This window comes from Chionomys nivalis, chromosome 19 (genome assembly GCF_950005125.1).
Source record: "Chionomys nivalis chromosome 19, mChiNiv1.1, whole genome shotgun sequence".
NCBI classification, from domain to species: Eukaryota; Metazoa; Chordata; class Mammalia; order Rodentia; family Cricetidae; genus Chionomys; species Chionomys nivalis.
Window position 1 is genome coordinate 61,428,437 of NC_080104.1, and position 17,115 is coordinate 61,445,551.

General features: G+C 52.3%; 2 protein-coding genes across 2 annotated transcripts; both read left to right on the plus strand.

The window, feature by feature from the left end:
• Nucleotides 1-206: 206 nt before the first annotated feature.
• Nucleotides 207-3,234, plus strand: Psmb8 (proteasome 20S subunit beta 8). Its single transcript, XM_057794774.1, has 6 exons — nt 207-427; nt 1,145-1,292; nt 1,429-1,540; nt 2,059-2,188; nt 2,542-2,746; nt 2,999-3,234. The coding sequence occupies exons 1-6, from the start codon at nt 281-283 to the stop codon at nt 3,085-3,087; spliced, it is 831 nt and encodes a 276-aa protein (XP_057650757.1). The 5' UTR covers nt 207-280; the 3' UTR covers nt 3,088-3,234.
• A 1,389-nt stretch (nt 3,235-4,623) lies between these two features.
• Tap2 (transporter 2, ATP binding cassette subfamily B member) lies at nt 4,624-16,686 on the plus strand. The gene is made up of 12 exons (XM_057794772.1): nt 4,624-4,927; nt 5,628-6,128; nt 6,215-6,329; nt 8,077-8,207; nt 8,442-8,647; nt 11,506-11,703; nt 11,818-11,946; nt 13,895-14,083; nt 14,180-14,353; nt 14,529-14,688; nt 15,143-15,279; nt 15,954-16,686. The coding sequence occupies exons 2-12, from the start codon at nt 5,636-5,638 to the stop codon at nt 16,131-16,133; spliced, it is 2,112 nt and encodes a 703-aa protein (XP_057650755.1). The 5' UTR covers nt 4,624-4,927; nt 5,628-5,635; the 3' UTR covers nt 16,134-16,686.
• The last annotated feature ends 429 nt before the right edge of the window (nt 16,687-17,115 follow it).

The following is a 17,115-nucleotide window of genomic DNA, read 5'->3' on the forward strand; positions in this document are numbered from 1 at the left end:
CCAGAGGATGCCCCGCCTGTGGGCTCTCACGTACCCCACTGCTCGGGGCCTCTGAAGGCGCACCTCTTCTTCCATCCCACCGCCCATTCTCTAGCTGGTCTCATCCACCGGGCAGCAGGGAAACATCCCCAGTGACATTCTTAGTTCAGACACCCATTCATTGGGCTCTTCTCGGAAAGGGCAGGGGATGGGGGGGGGTCTGGTTCCCTCCCCTTCGTGCTGTGGCTTTCGCTTTCACTTCCTTGTCGGAGAGTCGACGGATCTCCGGGGCCGAACGGTCATGGCGTTACTGGATCTGTGCGGAGGCGCTCGGGGGCAGCGGCCCGAGTGGGCTGCCCTGGGTGCAGAAAGCGGGTATCGCTCGAACCCGGGACACTACAGTTTCTCTGTGCAAGCTCCAGAGCTCGCGCTTCCGCGGGGGATGCAGGTGAGGACTGTAGGGACCCGTGAGAGATGCAACGGGAGGCAGAGGAAGGAGGGTCTGTCTGGGTCTGAGGAGGTGAGGAAGCCTGGAGGGACTGCCCAGGAGAGCAGCATCCAGGCCAGCCATAAAAAACCCACGTGGAGATGAAGGCAGAGGAGAGAAGAAGGGTGGAGGGAGGGAGGGAGGGAGGGAGGGAGGGAGAGAGAGAGAGAGAGAGAGAGAGAGAGAGAGAGAGAGAGAGAGAACAGAGAGAGAACAGAGAGAGAACAGAGAGAATATGGGGGTGCCCACCCCAAGACACTGCACAAATCACCACACCTTCACAGACACAACACTGCTACAGGGGCCGAGCATTGTCTTGGATGACCCGTGAACTTGGGTGGCTCACCTGGCCTCGACAACCCACCCTTGTGTGTCCTGGAACATGTTAGTCTTGGTCTCAAGCCTCTCTACTGTAAAGTGAGCGTAGGTTAATATGTGCTTTGTGAGACCTGAAGGAGCCATGGACGGGCAAACACCTTGAAGTCAGTTACCATGACCTTTGCTCCCTCGTGCTGGAAAACAGAAAGGATGGCGGCCATGCCTCCTGCTTTTCCTCCTCCATCTCCAGTCTGGCTGTTGGTGGTTAGAGAATCGGGAGACCCCTCCTCACCCACTACTCTCCAAAACCCTGCTGATACTGAGGTGTCCAAAGCCCCCTTTCCGCCTCTTCTCTCTTAGCCCACTGACTTCCTGAGGTCCTTTGGTTGTGACCAAGAAAGGAATGTTCAGATCGAGATGGCCCATGGTACAACCACACTAGCCTTCAAGTTCCAGCATGGGGTCATCGTGGCAGTGGACTCCCGGGCCTCTGCGGGCACTTACATTAGTGAGTATGCGTGATTTAGGGCGGGAGGTGTTCCCTTCTCTCAGTAGCCTGAGGCCTGCACACCGCCTTGGCTAGAGCAGCTACTAAGGAGCTGGTGCACTGTGGGCTCATTCCCTTGATCTCAAAATTCTTCTAGGCACCTTAAGGGTGAACAAGGTGATCGAGATTAACCCTTACTTGCTTGGCACCATGTCTGGCTGCGCTGCTGACTGTCAGTACTGGGAGCGGCTGCTGGCCAAGGAATGCAGGTGGGCAGATTTTCTCATTTCATTTGTTCAGTCCCCACATCTCCCAGGTCACTTACCCCAGCCATCCAGCCCAGCGCTAATAAGGGATTTAAAAAAAAAAAGTCGCTGTGCAATTAAAAAATCTCCAAATCTTAGACCTCACCCTGCTTATAAAACCAGATAATCTGCCAATTCTTTAATGTGGACGCCATCAATCCTGTAGGATGGTGTTGTTTTTCGAGACAGGGTTTCTCTGTGTAGTCTTGGCTGTCCTGGAACTCACTCTGTAGACCAGGCTGGCCTCAAACTCACAGAGATCCTCCTGCCTCTGCCTCCCGAGTGCTGGGATTAAAGGTGTGCCCCACTTTACCAGGCTTTTTAAAATGTGGTTCAGATAATTTAAATCCCAAATCTCTGCCTTGTTCTTACGTCGCACCAGGACATAGCTTCCAAACACTCATCTCTGCAATCCTTTCTTGCTTCATTCTGTGGAAGTCCTCCCACCCGCCACCCCTTAGGCCTCCCTCCTTCTCCCCTAGGCTGTACTACCTGCGGAATGGGGAGCGTATCTCCGTGTCGGCAGCCTCCAAGCTACTTTCCAACATGATGCTCCAGTACCGGGGCATGGGCCTCTCCATGGGCAGCATGATCTGTGGCTGGGACAAGAAGGTGGGTGACCCATTCCTAAGCTCCCCACTCTTGCTGTGGCTGGGAGGCTGGGACAAGAAGGGGGTGACCCGCTCCTATGCTCCCCACTCTTGCTGTGGCTGGGAGACTGGGATAAGAAGGGGGGTGAACCGCTCCTATGCTCCCCACTCTGGATAAATTGTTTCTTACCCATTGGACACTACCCTCCCCCATGTTTGGTCCAGGCTCTGATGTTTACCAGAGTGTGCTCTCTTAACTCAAGTGTTTCCACGGCAGTATCACTATGATGGCTACTCTTCATCAATCACACTAAGTCTTTATATTATCAACAAACCAGTTCCAGACTTTACTCAGGATGGTTTCCCATCCTGTAGGGACCAGGACTCTACTATGTAGATGAAAATGGGACTCGGCTCTCAGGACAGATGTTCTCCACGGGCAGCGGGAACAGCTACGCCTATGGGGTGATGGACAGTGGCTACCGGCAGGATCTCAGTCCCGAAGAGGCCTATGACCTTGGCCGCAGGGCTATCGTTCACGCCACCCACAGAGACTGCTATTCTGGAGGGGTAGTCAATAGTAAGAGACTGGTCTGGGGTTCCCCAAACTCATTGGGAGGGGGATTTTAGACTGGGGTCTTGGGGGCACTGGATTGGAGATTTTCACATTTGACAACACAGAAGTCCCAGGAAAAGGTTCTCAGCTTGTATGTGGACACGGGGTGTAAGTGTGAAAGCCCATGTAAGAGGCTGCTGCCAGCCACGCCATACCACTGACCAGAGGCTTACTGAAGACTGGGTTGATGCCATTTTTTTTTTCAATCGCTCACAGTGTACCACATGAAGGAAGACGGTTGGGTGAAGGTGGAAAGCTCCGATGTCAGTGACCTGATGCACAAGTACCGAGAGGCCAGTCAGTGATGGCAGCGGCTGCTGGGCAGGAGAAAGAAGGGCCCAACCTGGGCTGGAGACAGAAAGCTCTGAGGCCACGGAGAGGGCCAGGTTCACCCTCTGTCTCCCCAAGCAGCCCAGCCCCGGGTACCTTCTAAGTACAATAAAAGAAAAACGGTTATATATATCTCTGTGTTGTGGCTGAATGGAGTCAGGCTGAGGGGTCCTTTGGAGGGAGGGTTAGGGAGCAAACAGGAAGCCAAGCAGGGCTTCAGTTGAGAAGGGGGCGCCGCCTTCTCTCTGAGTAGCCGAGCGTCACTAGGTTCTTTCTGGACATCCCCTGGCACTCAGCTCTCAGGAGGACCCATCACCCTTCTCTTTGGACACTCATTTTCCATTTCATTCGGCCCACAGCCCTTCCTGGAGTGTCAGGGTCTGGGGACGCCAGTGTGCCCCCTTGTGGATGTTTTGGGGTGCCCCGGAGGGCTTTGTGAATCGCTTAAGTAGCACCTTTGTGACACTGGATATTGAATACATGGTGCTGCTGGGGTTCAATTTCACGATGTCACCTCTGGCTGCGTGGTGAGAGCGTAATGAAGAGAGGTGAGCCGGACTCCCTGGAGTCAGGGGAGCAGAGGAAAAAGAGAAAGAGAAGAGAATGTAGGGTCGGAAGCACGGGAGTGGTCAAGAGCCAGGCCTCAGGCAGGAGCTTTCTTCACTAGGGACAGATTCGGGTGGCCGCGTAGCGGGACCCACTTCAATGCTCTCATCCCCCAGCCCGAAATTAAACATGAAGTGTTTCATGAGCAGTCAACATTTCAAAGGGGATTTTTTTCTTTAGAGGTAGTTTCAACCCGCCGAGTCATTTCTGAGTGTGAGGCTTCGTGGAGGGACCTGGCGTGTGACCTTTTTTCATAGCCGAGAACGGAACCTGGAACCCGGTGTCAGCCTCAGCCTAGAGAGGGCTCTACCCTTGAGCCCTGAGGGCTGATTTCTTCGCCAACCTGGGCTCTGGGGGAGGAAGTCGGTAGAAACTGTCCCTGTTTGAGAGTGTTAGCCTCTGGCAGCCTCTCCCTCACCTCAGGTGCGACACTGAGAAGGAAGTCTGAGGACAAAGGGCCAGAGCCTCCTGGGTTCAAAATCTGTGAAAGGAAACCTTAGGTCTGGTGACAGCGGCCAGGCCTTCTATCTAGGCCTTGTGTTTTACCCCAAGACCCTGTCCTGAGCCAAAACAACAAGCCCCTCCTCACCCCCTTCCCCTCTCCCTTTCCCAAAGTGACTCGAAGTGAGTCTCCTGTGGGTTCATTGTTAATTGTTTATGTGACCAGAAGGGCACCTAAAACCCCTCCCTCCTCCATTCTCGCCTTCCTTCTTTCCCCTCCTCTCTCTTCCTCCACTCTCTCCCCCCCCCTTTCTCCTCCCTTCTTCGTTTCCCTCCTTTCCCCTCCTCTTGGCTCCTTTCCTCCGCCCCTTTCCCCTTCCTCATATCTACTGGAGAGTGAACCTAGAGCTCAGGCAAATGCTCCTACCTCTGACCTACAGTCCCAGGCAAATGAGAGCTTCTTGAAATAGTTCGGAGCTCAAGGGAGTAACCGGGGAAATGCAGGCTCTTTCCCTTACGAAGCAGCTCAGAGCCTCTGAGAGTTTTGGTAGTAGCTGCCGACGAGGGTGAGCCTCCTTGGGGACCTGGGCGTTCACCCCGCCCGCAGATAGCAGGTGCCACCTGCTGGCCGCTGTGCGCAGCGTTGATCGAAGTGAAAGCGAAAGCGGCGGAACCAGCGCCCTCATTAAGAGAGCCGCCGGCGCGCCCAGGGGATCCAGTTTGGGAAGAAGCACATTTCAGAAGACCTCCTGAGCTGCTGTTCCGCAGGTGAGTTCTTGTGGACAGAGTGCGAGCGCTAGCAGGGGTGCGGTCCACTCCCAAACCCTTGGTGTCCCCATCTCGCTCTGCTCGTTCTCCGCGTTACCTGTCTTAGGTCTTCTGCCCGGAGCTCCTTCCTGCCACACGTCCTCTGCCCCGCTCCCCTGCCCCATTCTAGGTCCCAGGTCCTCGGTTCCAGGTCCTGTGCCCCGCACCCAGTGTCCCAGGTTCCCTTTCACCCCTAGCCCAGGTCCTCTGCTCCCTTGCCCAGAGTCTCCTGTCCGGCGCTGGCGCCGCCTGCCGCAAGTCTTCTGTGGTTCCATCCCACCGCGGCACCCCTTCTCCAGGCCCTAGGGACCCGGGGAGTGGAGGGAGTGTGACTGGGGACTGAGTCTTCTTAGTTAACACCAAGAAGCTTCAAGGGTACAGGCGCGGTGGCAGCAGATCAGCCCTCCCCGCCCCCTCCCGTGTGTGTGTGTGTGTGTTGTGTGTCTGTTTGTGTTTGTTTATGTGTGTGTGGTGGCCTTCCCCACTCTTTCAGACAGGCAGCGTGCCATCTATCCGGGGAGAGGTGTGACTAGGAGGGGACCTTTCCGGCAAGGCTGAACAAAATGAGAGAAGCTGAGAATCCTGATGCGGGTTTGGGGCGGGAGGCCCGTGACCAGGGTTGGAAACTCCACCGCCCTAATCTCTCCCTTCCTCCCGGCAGAGCTCATCATGGCGCTGGCCCACCTGACGCCCTGGGCCTCGCTGCTGCTGGTGGACATGGCTTTACTCGCGTTGCTTCGAGGGTCTCTGGGAAATCTGCTTCCCCAGGGACTTCCAGGACTGTGGCTGGAGAGCACCCTGCGCCTTGGAGGACTGTGGGGGCTGCTAACAGCGGGAGGGCTGCTCGAACTTGTTGGCACCTTTCTTCCCTTGCTCTGCCTGGCCACCCCACTTTTTTTCTCTCTGAGAGCCCTGGTGGGAGGCACCATGAGTGCCCCAGCAGTCAGAGTGGCTTTTGCCTCCTGGGGCTGGCTGCTGACTGGCTATGGGGCTGCCGCGCTGGGGTGGGCTGTGTGGGCTGTGCTGAGCCCTCCGGCAGCCCAGGAGAAGGAACCAGGCCAGGAGAACAACAAAGCCCTGATGTGGCGGCTGCTGAAGCTCTCCAGGCCGGACCTGCCTTTCCTCATAGCTGCCTTGTTTTTCCTCGTGGTGGCTGTGTTGGGTGAGAGGGAAAGGCCTCGGTGAGAGAGAGGTGGGGGGAAGGGCCTTCGCAGGGGGCAGCCCCCTTATCCTTCTTGCCTCTTCCAGGGGAGACCTTAATTCCTCACTATTCTGGTCGTGTGATTGACATCCTGGGAGGCGATTTTGACCCGAATACTTTTGCCAGCGCCATCTTTTTCATGTGCCTGTTCTCTGCTGGGAGGTGAGTGGAGGACTGACTTCAGGCCCCTTGGTAGACCCTCACCTGGACAGGGGCCTCCAGCCTGACTTTGCTTTTCACAAAGCCCAAAATCCTTCAACTGAAACATACATCGTTATCCACCACCGATTGTTCGTCCATTCTCCTCCTCCTTGTATTTTCCAACATCCTCAAAGTTTATCTTATGCCATAGGGCTAGGGAGGAGGGTTGCATGGAACAAAAGGAGCCCATGTGCCCAACGGGACCGTTCCCAGTGTCTTGAAGTGTCTGCCAGGATTCTCCAGCAGGGGAGGGTGCGTCTCTTCCTCCCGGCCTCCCTCCTTCTCTGCCCCCCCTCCCCCATCTTATTGCTTCCTCACCGTGTGCCTTGCTTCTTCTTATACAGACACAGGAGCCCGCAGTCTCAAGTGAACTAAAAACAGACTGCGTGGCAGAGCTGTGACTAGCACAAGAACGCTCAGGTGCAGAAAGAGGGTGCAGGTTCAAAAGGTTCTGCCTGGGGCTGGAGAGATGGCTCAGAGGTTAAGAGCACTGACTGCTCTTCCAGAGGTCCTGAGTTCAATTCCCAGCAACCACATGGTGGCTCACAGCCATCTAGAATGAGATCTGGTGCCCTCTTCTGGCATGCAAGCATACATGGAAGGAATGTTGTATACATAATAAATAAATCTAAAAAAAACAACAAAAAAACAAACAAAATAAAGGTTCTGCCTGCCTGTCTGCCTGCCTGTCTGTCTGTCTCTCCCCTCCCACCTCCCTTCCTAGTCCTTCATTGTGCCTCCGGTCTAGTTTTGCTGTTTTCCCCCTGAAGCTATGCCCAGGTGAACCCCTTATTGGTCAGTTCTCTCCCAAAGCCTCCTGACCCAGGCTCTGATTCCCTGCGGTTTCTCTGTACTTCACTTTGGTCTCTTCCTGAATTAGCATGTGTGAAACTCCCTTCTACCCTCCCATCTACTCTGCCTTTTTGGAGACTTCTCTTCTTCTAGACCCTTAAGTTTGGCCTGTTGGGTGTATTCTAAACCAACCCCCACCCCCATGGTTCTTTTGTGAGTAAGGGTGTGTGCGCCCTGGAGGTCAGAGGCCAGCTTGCTGAGTCAGCTCTGTCTCTTCACTGTGTGGGCTCCAGGGGTGGCATTTCTGTCATTACCAGGCATGGCCACGCAGTGTGTTTCGGTTTCTTAAGAATATTCTTTGCGGCAGGTGATTCTCAGACGTGGGTTCACACTGAGCTGTTTTATAAACCCGGGTTTACTTACACAGATATACACACACAGATACATACATAGACACACAGACATACAGATACACACACACACACACACTCACACATTCTTACTGCGATTGCCCAAATTCCACCATTTCATATCTGCTTATTCAATATGCTAACTAAATTTGCGTATGAAACCTACATTTTGTAAAACACCTGCACTTATGCATTTAAAAACATTTCTTCTTGTAAGTTTTTATTATAAGAATTTTGTTGGAGGATGGGATTGGTGACTGGGAGGTTGGTAAATGGGAGGGAGGGTCTTGCTGCTGTTCCCACATGAGGCACGTGTGAGTACTTGGGGGTTTGTTCTGAGTTTGACCCCACTTCTAGCCCCCAATCCACCCTCCTACCCATTTATTCATGTGTTCTCACCTCCCTTTTCCGTTTGCCTCTTATCTACTTGCCCCGATTTCCTCCCTCCCCCTTCTCTCTATCTCCCTCTCTCCACCCCACCCTCCTGTTCTCTCCCCTGCCCCCAGCTCCCTGTCTGCAGGCTGCCGAGGAGGCTTCTTCCTCTTCACCATGTCCAGGATCAACCTGCGGATACGAGAGCTGCTTTTCTCGTCCTTGCTGCGCCAAGACCTTGGTTTTTTCCAGGAGACCAAAACAGGTGAACCTTGCATCTGGGTCTGGGGTCCTCTGTCCCTTCCTTTTCCCGTCACTCTCCTCCCTGTCCCCTCTTCCCGCTTCCACCTCTGGGGCCTGGCAGGCACCTTTTAGAGCAGGGTAGAGGTATAGCCCAGTCTCTGTGGGGGAAGAGGCGGGAGAGAGTCAGTAAGATGGCCCAGAGTCTTTTGGGTTTCTGCAGTGTTCATGGTCCGCTTGTTCTCTCTGTCCTCCCCAGGGGAGCTGAACTCACGCTTGAGCTCAGACACCTCCCTGATGAGCCGTTGGCTCCCCCTGAATGCCAACATCCTGCTGCGGAGCCTGGTGAAGGTGTTGGGGCTCTACTTCTTCATGCTCCGGGTGTCGCCCAGACTCACCTTCCTCTCGCTGCTGGACCTGCCCCTCACAATAGCAGCCGAGAAGGTGTACAACCCCCGCCACCAGGTACATGTGCATGTCACAGTGCCCTGAGAGGAGACTAAAGTGTGGCCGTGTGCAGGCTTCCACACATGAATCTCAGCATGGAGAAAAAGAAAAAGAGAGAGAGAGAGAGAGACTGACTTGGTGCATGCCTTTCCCACAAATGTTTGGGAATCAGTGTGAAGAACATCTTAGGAGGTTTACATTTTATTTGTTTTTATTTTATGTGTATGAGTGTTTTGCTTGAATGTCTATACATCATTTGTGTGTAGTACCTGAGGAGGCCAGAAGAGGGCGATGGAGTTACAGATAGTTGTGAGCAGTGTGGGTACTGGGATTGAACCTGGGTCCTCTGGAGGAGCTGCCAGTGCTCTTGCCCACTGAGGCACCTTTCCAGCCTCTAGAAAGTTTCCCCTTTCACCTCAGCATACATATTTGGATGGCATGCAGGGGTGGGAGGATTTGAGTCTGAATTAGTTCCACCTCAGGCTTTCTGTTGTAGTAGAGCAAAGAGGATGTAAAAACACCATGTTCCTCACCTTTGGACCACAGTTCAAAGTGCAAGCCTTCTAATTCTTCAATCCCCACCAACTTACTGCCATTTAATTTCTAAAATTTTACTGGCTGTGGTTCAGTGGCTCATTGTGGCTCTGGTTTGCATTTCCCTAACCACTGATGTTGTTAAGTGTATTTTCACAAGCTTTTGGGACATTTGACATTCTTTGGAGGGATGCCCATCCAATTCCTTTTTTTGCTTTTCGTCCTTTGGCTAAGAGAAATTCCTATGTCCATTTTTTCTTTTATTTTAAAAAAAATTGTAGTTTTGTTGTTGCTTTTGTTTTTATTTTAGTTTTTGGTTTTTGGAGACAGGGTTTCACTGTGTTGCCCTAGCTGTCTTGGAACTCACTCTATAGACCATGCTGGTCTTGAACTCACAGAGATCCGACTGTCTGCCTCCCAAGTGCTGGGATTAAAGGTGAACACCACCACTGTCAGGCTTAAAATTTGCTTTTTAAAAGACATTCTTTATGTATTTTTTAAATTGTATTTTTAAAATGTATTCTGCATATTTCTGGATGTTAGTTGGCATGCTGTGTAGGCAGAATTCACCAAGACAGGAAAGGCAGCAGCAGAGGGTTGACTAGAGACACCGAGGTACAGCCTCAGCCGAGACAGCAGGGATGCTGAGCGAACAGGAGAATTCTCAGGGGCTGCTGTTATATAGGTGTGTGTGTTTCTACACACACAATTGGGCTGTGTTCAATGTCACAGTGTCCTGGAATAGTCACTGTTGTGCGTGTCGTGGCCTTGAGGCTCTGGTGATTTCACCATGACTCAGACTCAGCTCAGCCCAGAGCGCAGGTCTTAAAGTGGCACCCACACTTGGCAGCTGGTGCTTGCTGTGGTTCACTCTTTGGAGATAACAGTCTGTTCAGAGGCAAAGGCCCTGCTGAGCCCAGCCTGCCTTGAAGCAAAACATTCCTGCTGTGGAGCTGGGGTGCTCAGACCAGCTGCCTTCCCAGAGCAGCAGCTGCCTTAGCCTCTTATCCGATTTACAAAGATGCATCTTGATGTCTCTTTTCACTGTAGACAGGGCCCTGTGCTGCAGTGTGGACAGACAGGGTCCTGTGCTGGCTGCAGTGCAGACAGGGTCCTGTGCTGGCTGCAGTGTGGACAGCGTCCTGTGCTGGCTGCAGTATGGACAGGGTCCTGTGCTGCCCTGTGGACAGGGTTCTGTGCTGGCTGCAGTATGGACAGGGTCCTGTGCTGCCCTGTGGACCGTGTCCTGTGCATCTGTCTTTGTCACTTGTGCTTTTGGTGTCCATTTAAGAAGCTATTATCGGGGGAGGGGGAGGGAAATGGGAGGTGGTGGCGGGGAGAAGGCAGAAATCTTTAATAAATAAATAAATAAATAAAATAAAATAAAAAAAAAAGAAGCTATTATCAACTCCCGTGTTAGGAAGTTAGTTAACTGGGGGCTGGAGAGGTTGCTCAGTGGCTCAGAGCTTTACTTCTCTTGCAGAGAACTGGGGTTTGGTTCCCAGCACCCACATGCGAGCTATTCAGTTCTCTCTTCCAGCCTCAGAGGCCCCTGCACACTCACTCTCTCTCTCTCTCTCTCTCTCTCTCTCTCTCTCTCTCTCTCTCTCTCTCTCTCTCACACACACACACACACACACAAATAAGTCTTCATAGGAAGAGTTTTTACAATTTTAACTCTTAAACTCAGGTCTTTGATCCATTTCTAATTACAGCTCCACTTTTTTTTTAAATAAAGGTTTATTTTACCATTTGTGCATGTGTGTATGCTCATGTGTGTGCACACACATGTGTGCAGCTGCCCACAGATGCCAGAAGATGGCACCCAATTCCCTGGAGCTGCAGTTGCAGGCAATAGAAGCCGCCTAGCTTGGGTGCTGGGCACTGCCCTCTGGTCATCTGGAGGAGCAGCAAGCTCTCTAAAGAGCTGAGCCATCCTGCCAGCCAGGTCTCCATCGCTCTTAACTACTGCGTCTCTTTCTCCACCTGACATCATTTTCTTCACATGGAAGTTAAACCAAATAGCATGCATGTACCTCAGTACTCACCAGTGAGAGTTCAGCAATGCGCATCCTCTCCTTCCTTTTCTCTTGTGAGTGTGCGTGTGAGACACACGATGGGGGGTGAGTGCCAGGAATGTGTGCACATGCAGGTGTTTCTTAGGAGCAAGGCGGGGGTCCCTTGGGGCTTCCGGTCCTTATGCTGGCATGGCAAGCCGTGAGCCATCCCCCAGCACTTTACCCTCTCTTCCCTCCGCCCCCTCTTCCACCCCCTCTTCCGCCCCCCCCCCCCCCCGTTGTGTTCTGTCGCATTAATCAGCTTGCCCACTGTCTCTTTCCCAGGCTGTGTTAACGGAGATCCAGGATGCGGTGGCAAAGGCTGGGCAGGTGGTGCGCGAGGCGGTAGGAGGGCTGCAGACGGTGCGCAGCTTTGGGGCCGAGGAGCAGGAGGTCAGCCGCTATAAGGAGGCCCTGGAGCGATGCCGACAGTTGTGGTGGCGCCGAGACCTGGAAAGAGCCGTGTATTTAGTCATCCGGAGGGTGAGGCGGGCTGAGGAGGGAGAGGGGGATGAGGAGCCAGACCACGGAGGTTCTGGGGACCAGGGTGGCACACTGGATGGGGGGGCTCACCCATCTCTCCCCTCTTCCCTCCAGGTGATGGCCTTGGGCATGCAGGTGCTGATTCTGAACTGCGGGGTGCAGCAGATCCTGGCTGGTGAGGTCACCAGGGGAGGCCTGCTCTCCTTCCTGCTGTACCAGGAGGAAGTGGGACACTATGTCCGGGTGAGTGAGATGCCTCAGGACAGGCCTTGGCATTCTTTCTGGACCTTTGGGCCATGAGCTTTATTTGTTTAGCAAAAAAACTAGTTAATATTCTTATGGATAATTTTGAACATGCTATAAAAAGACATTATAATGTATTTTTAAATAACTATTATCAGCTTTAACGATGATCAAAACCCTAACCTTGACTCTAACCCCAACCCTAACTCTAGCCATAACTAACTCTAACCCTGGCTTGACTCTAACCCCAACCCTAACTCTAGCCATAACTAACTCTAACCCTGGCTTAACTCCATTCTAAACTAGCACTAACCCCATCCAAACAACCCAATGCCAAACACCCATAACCCTAACTTAACTTCACCTTGACTGACCTTATCCCTAATTGCAATCCCAAACCCAACCCTACCCCTAGCCTTAAACTAACCTTAAGCCTAACCTGCTCCTAACAGCCCACTGTGTCGGGTTCGCCCTTACTCCCTCATAGCACTTTGAAACAAATTCAGACTATCAAGTCTTATCTGTAGATATTTCCATGTTTGTCTTTAGAATATAAGCATCTGAGGTATGTAACCCCAAAGTCATTATCACACCAAAAACTTAGCAATAAGTTCTTAGATCCATCCAGTCACACAGTGCTCAGATCTCCGCAGGTTCACACGGTGTGATTGGTTGGTGTCCTTTCAACCTCTCTGTATCCGCTGATTTAAAATCCCCAACATGCTACTTGTTGAAGGAATGGATATTTTTGTCCTGTGGTGTTTCCTGTGGACTGTGTTCTTTCTGTGGGCTGAGCCTCTGTAGTATTGCTCCAGGGTCTACCTCTGTCTCTATTTTCTCTCCACTGGTAGATAAATACAGAAACTTTAAGATTCATCATTTCCCTTTTTATGGTTATGGCTGTGTTCTTTTTAAAAAAGAGATTTATTTATTTGTTATATTCTGCCTCTGTATATGCTTGCAGGCCATAAGAACACACAAGAAGAGGGCGCCAGATGTCACTATAGATGGTTGTGAGCCACCATGTGGTTGCTGGAAATTGAACTCAGGACCTCTGGAAGAGCAGTCAGTGCTCTTAATCTGAGCCATCTCTCCATCCCATGACTGTGCTCTTTATCTGGGAGACAACATATCTGGTTCTCTTGGTGCTGGTGTCTGCCACTGATAACCAATGCCTTACATCTGTTAAATCATCAGGGCTGTAAAGAGTTCTGCTCTGTGGGGCCTTCCCGTATTAACTTGGAAGCACCAGCTGAGAGACTTGATCTCATCCACTGCTGGGTTACCCAGTAGCATAGTCTGACTAGGACAGGTACTTAGCTACTTCTTTATATTCGATCACTTAAAAAAATAAGTTACCTTGTTTTGGCTTTGACCATAATTTTCCTGGTTACTTCTTCACCACCCGTCATGTGTGGAGAACTGTGCCAGGCAATCTGGTAATTTCAAAGGATAGGTTGGCCACAGTGGCCACTTTTAAAAGGGTTTCCTGTCTCAAGCCAGGCGACACTGGGCACACAGTAAGCAGTGAGCGGAAGGCTTGAAGTTTGATGCTGTGTGGACTTCAGAGCTTTTCAGTTGCAAATCAGAACACTGCAACTTTAAATTCTACCAAAATTACTCTGGTCACGAGGGCACGTGTTTGTAATCCCATGGTTCTCGTCACCCTGGGGGAAGATGTCACATTCGAGCCAGCCTGGGCTACAGAGCCAAAACTGTTCAAAAGAGCAAAGGCAAACCCACTCTCTCTCTACTCCTAACTAAAAACAAGCCCGCCAACTTTCCCTCCTCCAGTTTCATCCAAATCACACGTTCAAAGGTAAAGGCTCATTTTTGGGTAGGGGCGGGGAGAGGCTGGTGGAGGTCATGTGGTCGGCAGAGTGTGTGGGGAGCTGAGATGGGGACCTGTGGGGTGTGACTAGCTGACCTGTCCGGTCCTGTTTTCCAGAGCCTGGTGTACATGTATGGGGATATGCTGAGCAACGTGGGTGCCGCTGAGAAGGTTTTCTGCTACATAGACCGAAAGCCAAATCTGCCCCAGCCTGGGACCCTGGCCCCTGCCAGTCTGGACGGCCGCGTGGAATTCCAAGACGTCTCCTTTTCGTACCCCAGTCGCCCCGAGAAGCCTGTACTCAAGGTGCCTGCGGGAGACTGGGAGACCCCGTGGTTAGGCACCGCAGCCTGTACATCGGCTTCTCTAGAAAGCTGCCCTCACCTCTTCCTGCTTTTCTAGGGCCTGACGTTCACACTGCACCCTGGAAAGGTGACAGCGTTGGTGGGGCCCAACGGGTCCGGGAAGAGCACCGTGGCTGCCCTGCTGCAGAATCTGTACCAGCCCACGGGGGGCCAGGTGCTGCTGGACGGCCAGCCCCTGGTCCAGTATGATCACCACTACCTGCACCGCCAGGTGGGAGGGGCTCCGGAGAGGGAGGGGCAGGAGAGAGGAGCAAGCGTGGAGGGCAGATGAGGCTGCCCCAGGGAAGAGAGGCTGGAGTCCATCCCAGGGACCTCTGTGGAGAGACTGGGTGTGTGTGTGGGGGGGTAGGAGGTACCAGTTCTCTGCACGCGTCCCCTCTGTCCAGGTGGTTCTGGTGGGACAGGAACCCGTGCTCTTCTCCGGGTCTGTGAAGGACAACATTGCCTACGGCTTGAAGGACTGTGAGGACGCTCAAGTGATGGCAGCTGCTCGGGCAGCCTGTGCAGACGACTTCATAGGGGAAATGGCTGACGGGATACACACAGGTACCTACAGGTGATCCTGAGACCACCCTGCCGGGGGAAGGAGAAAAGGGGGCTGGTGCAAGAGTCATTGGATACAGCGCTCGTGTTGCAAGCATGAGGACCTGAGTTCGATCTTTGGAATCCATTTTATAATGGAAAAAAGCCAGGCTGTGCGTAATCCCAGCTCTCGGGCTGCAGAGTCAGAAGGAGGTTCCTTAGGTCTCATTCCAAGCGAGTGAGAGCCTTTGTTCCAAAAACAGACACTGCGGAGGCACAGCCCCCACACGTACACCCGCCCCCAGCTCCGCCCTTTTTTCCCACTTCTTATTCTCCACCCCCTTCCCCTCCTACCAGGCTTTTCTATCACCTGATTGGCTAACAGAAGCAGACGGGGTAGCGAACTTGTCCTTCCCAGCAGGGAGGGGTGTTTTGTGACCTGTTGTGTCTCAACAGGGACTTTCTCTGATTTCCTCAGAAATAGGGGAGAAAGGGGGCCAGTTAGCTGTGGGACAGAAACAACGTCTGGCCATCGCCCGGGCCCTTGTGCGGAACCCACGGGTCCTCATCCTGGATGAGGCTACCAGTGCCCTGGACGCCCAGTGTGAGCAGGCTGTGAGTACCAGCGTGGGGAAGGGCAGAGACACTGAAGGGCCAGGTGGTGTGGAGCTGGGCGGGTGGGGAAGGGCGGATGTCCCACTGATGGGGAGAAAGTCTGCACCTTGCAGGGCTGTACATTGCTTGAATTGCAATGGTTACTTTTTTCTTGCTGAACCAAATACCCAAGAAAAGGAATTTAGAAGACAGGTCATTTTGGCTCACAGGGCTGAGAGAGCACACAAGCCATCATGGCAGGGACAGCATGGCTGTGGGAGTGTGTGGTTTGGACTCCTCACATCTTGGTGGATCGAGACCCAGAGAGTGATCCAGGACCCAGGGCATGGAATGGTGCCGCCCACTTTCAGGATTTTCCCTCAGTCAAGCCCTCTCTGGATGAATCAGTCCTCATAGACACATCCAAAGGTGTGCCTTGCCCATGCCCTGGGCTTTCTTAAGCTGAGTTGGCAATGAAGATGAACTATCTTCAGGATGAAAGGAGAACGGTGCGGGGTGTCTGGTCCTCCATAGCTGCCTTTCCCAGCGGCAGTAGTGCAGCCGGGAGGGACAGACCCCATCACCTGTCTTTGCAGCCCTGCACAGCTGTGCCTTCTCTCCCCCGAGTCACAGGGGATGGCCCAGCTGTGGTGTTCCACTCTTGCCTTTCTGAGGCTTGTGACTGTCCTCTGCAGCTGCAGGCCTGGAGGTCGCAGGGGGACAGGACGGTGCTGGTGATTGCCCACAGGCTGCACACGGTTCAGAACGCCGACCAGGTCCTGGTGCTCAAGCAGGGGCAGCTGCTGGAGCAAGACCAGCTCAAGGAAGACCAGGATGCCTATGCTCACCTGGTACAGCAGCGACAGCAGGAGTGAGTGCTTCTCAGCTGTGGCCAGAAACGGACCCTCGGGGACCGTGCTGGAGGCTGGACCTTGTGTGTTTTGATGAGCTCGAGTGGGTGGGAGTTGGGTGGAGTGAGTGCTTCGTGGCTCTAGAAACATTATTTTGCTGAATATAATAAATAAGTATAAAACACTTTTCCTTAATATGTGTTATGGTTAATATTGATTGACATTTTAGCAGCACCTAGCATCATGGACAAACATCTGGGCATGTCTATGAGGGAGTTCTAGATTGGGTTAGCTGAGCTTGGAATAACTGCGGGGGAGCCATCCCATGGGCTGGGGCGTGGCCCAGACTACACAGAAGGGGGCAGTGAGCTGAGCACCAGCATCATCTCTCTGCTTCCTGCAGCGGAGGCCATGTGACCAGACACCTCCATTCCTGCCTTCCCTGACATGACAGATTGTACCCTGAAGTGTGAGCCAAGTAAACCCTTCCTTAAGCTGCTTTTGTCAAGTGTTTGCTGCACCAATAAGAAAAGCAGCTAATAGTGTGTGTGCATATGAATAGTGTGTGTATATGAATAGTGTATGTTCATGTGAATAGTGTGTGCATGTGAATAGTGTGTGTACATATAAATACTGTGTGCATATGAATAGTGTGTGTGCATATGAATAGTGTGTGTATATGAATAGTGTGTGTATATGAATAGTGTATGTTCATGTGAATAGTGTGTGCATGTGAATAGTGTGTGTACATATAAATACTGTGTGCATATGAATAGTGTGTGTGCATATGAATAGTGTGTGTATATGAATAGTGTGTGTATATGAATAGTGTATGTTCATATGAATAGTGTGTGCATGTGAATAGTGTGTGCATATGAATAGTGTGTGTATATGAATAGTGTGTGCATGTGAATAGTGTGTGCATATGAATAGTGTGTGCATGTGAATAGTGTGTGCATATGAATAGTGTGTGTATATGAATAGCGTGTGCATATGAATAGCGTGT

Bases quoted from the DNA above. Each gene is read 5' to 3' on its own strand.
- Psmb8 (XM_057794774.1), top strand. From the start codon at position 281: ATGGCGTTACTGGATCTGTGCGGAGGCGCTCGGGGGCAGCGGCCCGAG. The intron at 1,293-1,428 runs GTGAGTATGCGT...AAATTCTTCTAG, and splicing joins CTCTGCGGGCACTTACATTA to GCACCTTAAGGGTGAACAAG. The intron at 2,189-2,541 runs GTGGGTGACCCA...CCCATCCTGTAG, and splicing joins TCTGTGGCTGGGACAAGAAG to GGACCAGGACTCTACTATGT.
- Tap2 (XM_057794772.1), top strand. From the start codon at position 5,636: ATGGCGCTGGCCCACCTGACGCCCTGGGCCTCGCTGCTGCTGGTGGAC. The intron at 11,947-13,894 runs GTGAGTGAGATG...CCTGTTTTCCAG, and splicing joins AAGTGGGACACTATGTCCGG to AGCCTGGTGTACATGTATGG. The intron at 14,084-14,179 runs GTGCCTGCGGGA...CTGCTTTTCTAG, and splicing joins CCGAGAAGCCTGTACTCAAG to GGCCTGACGTTCACACTGCA.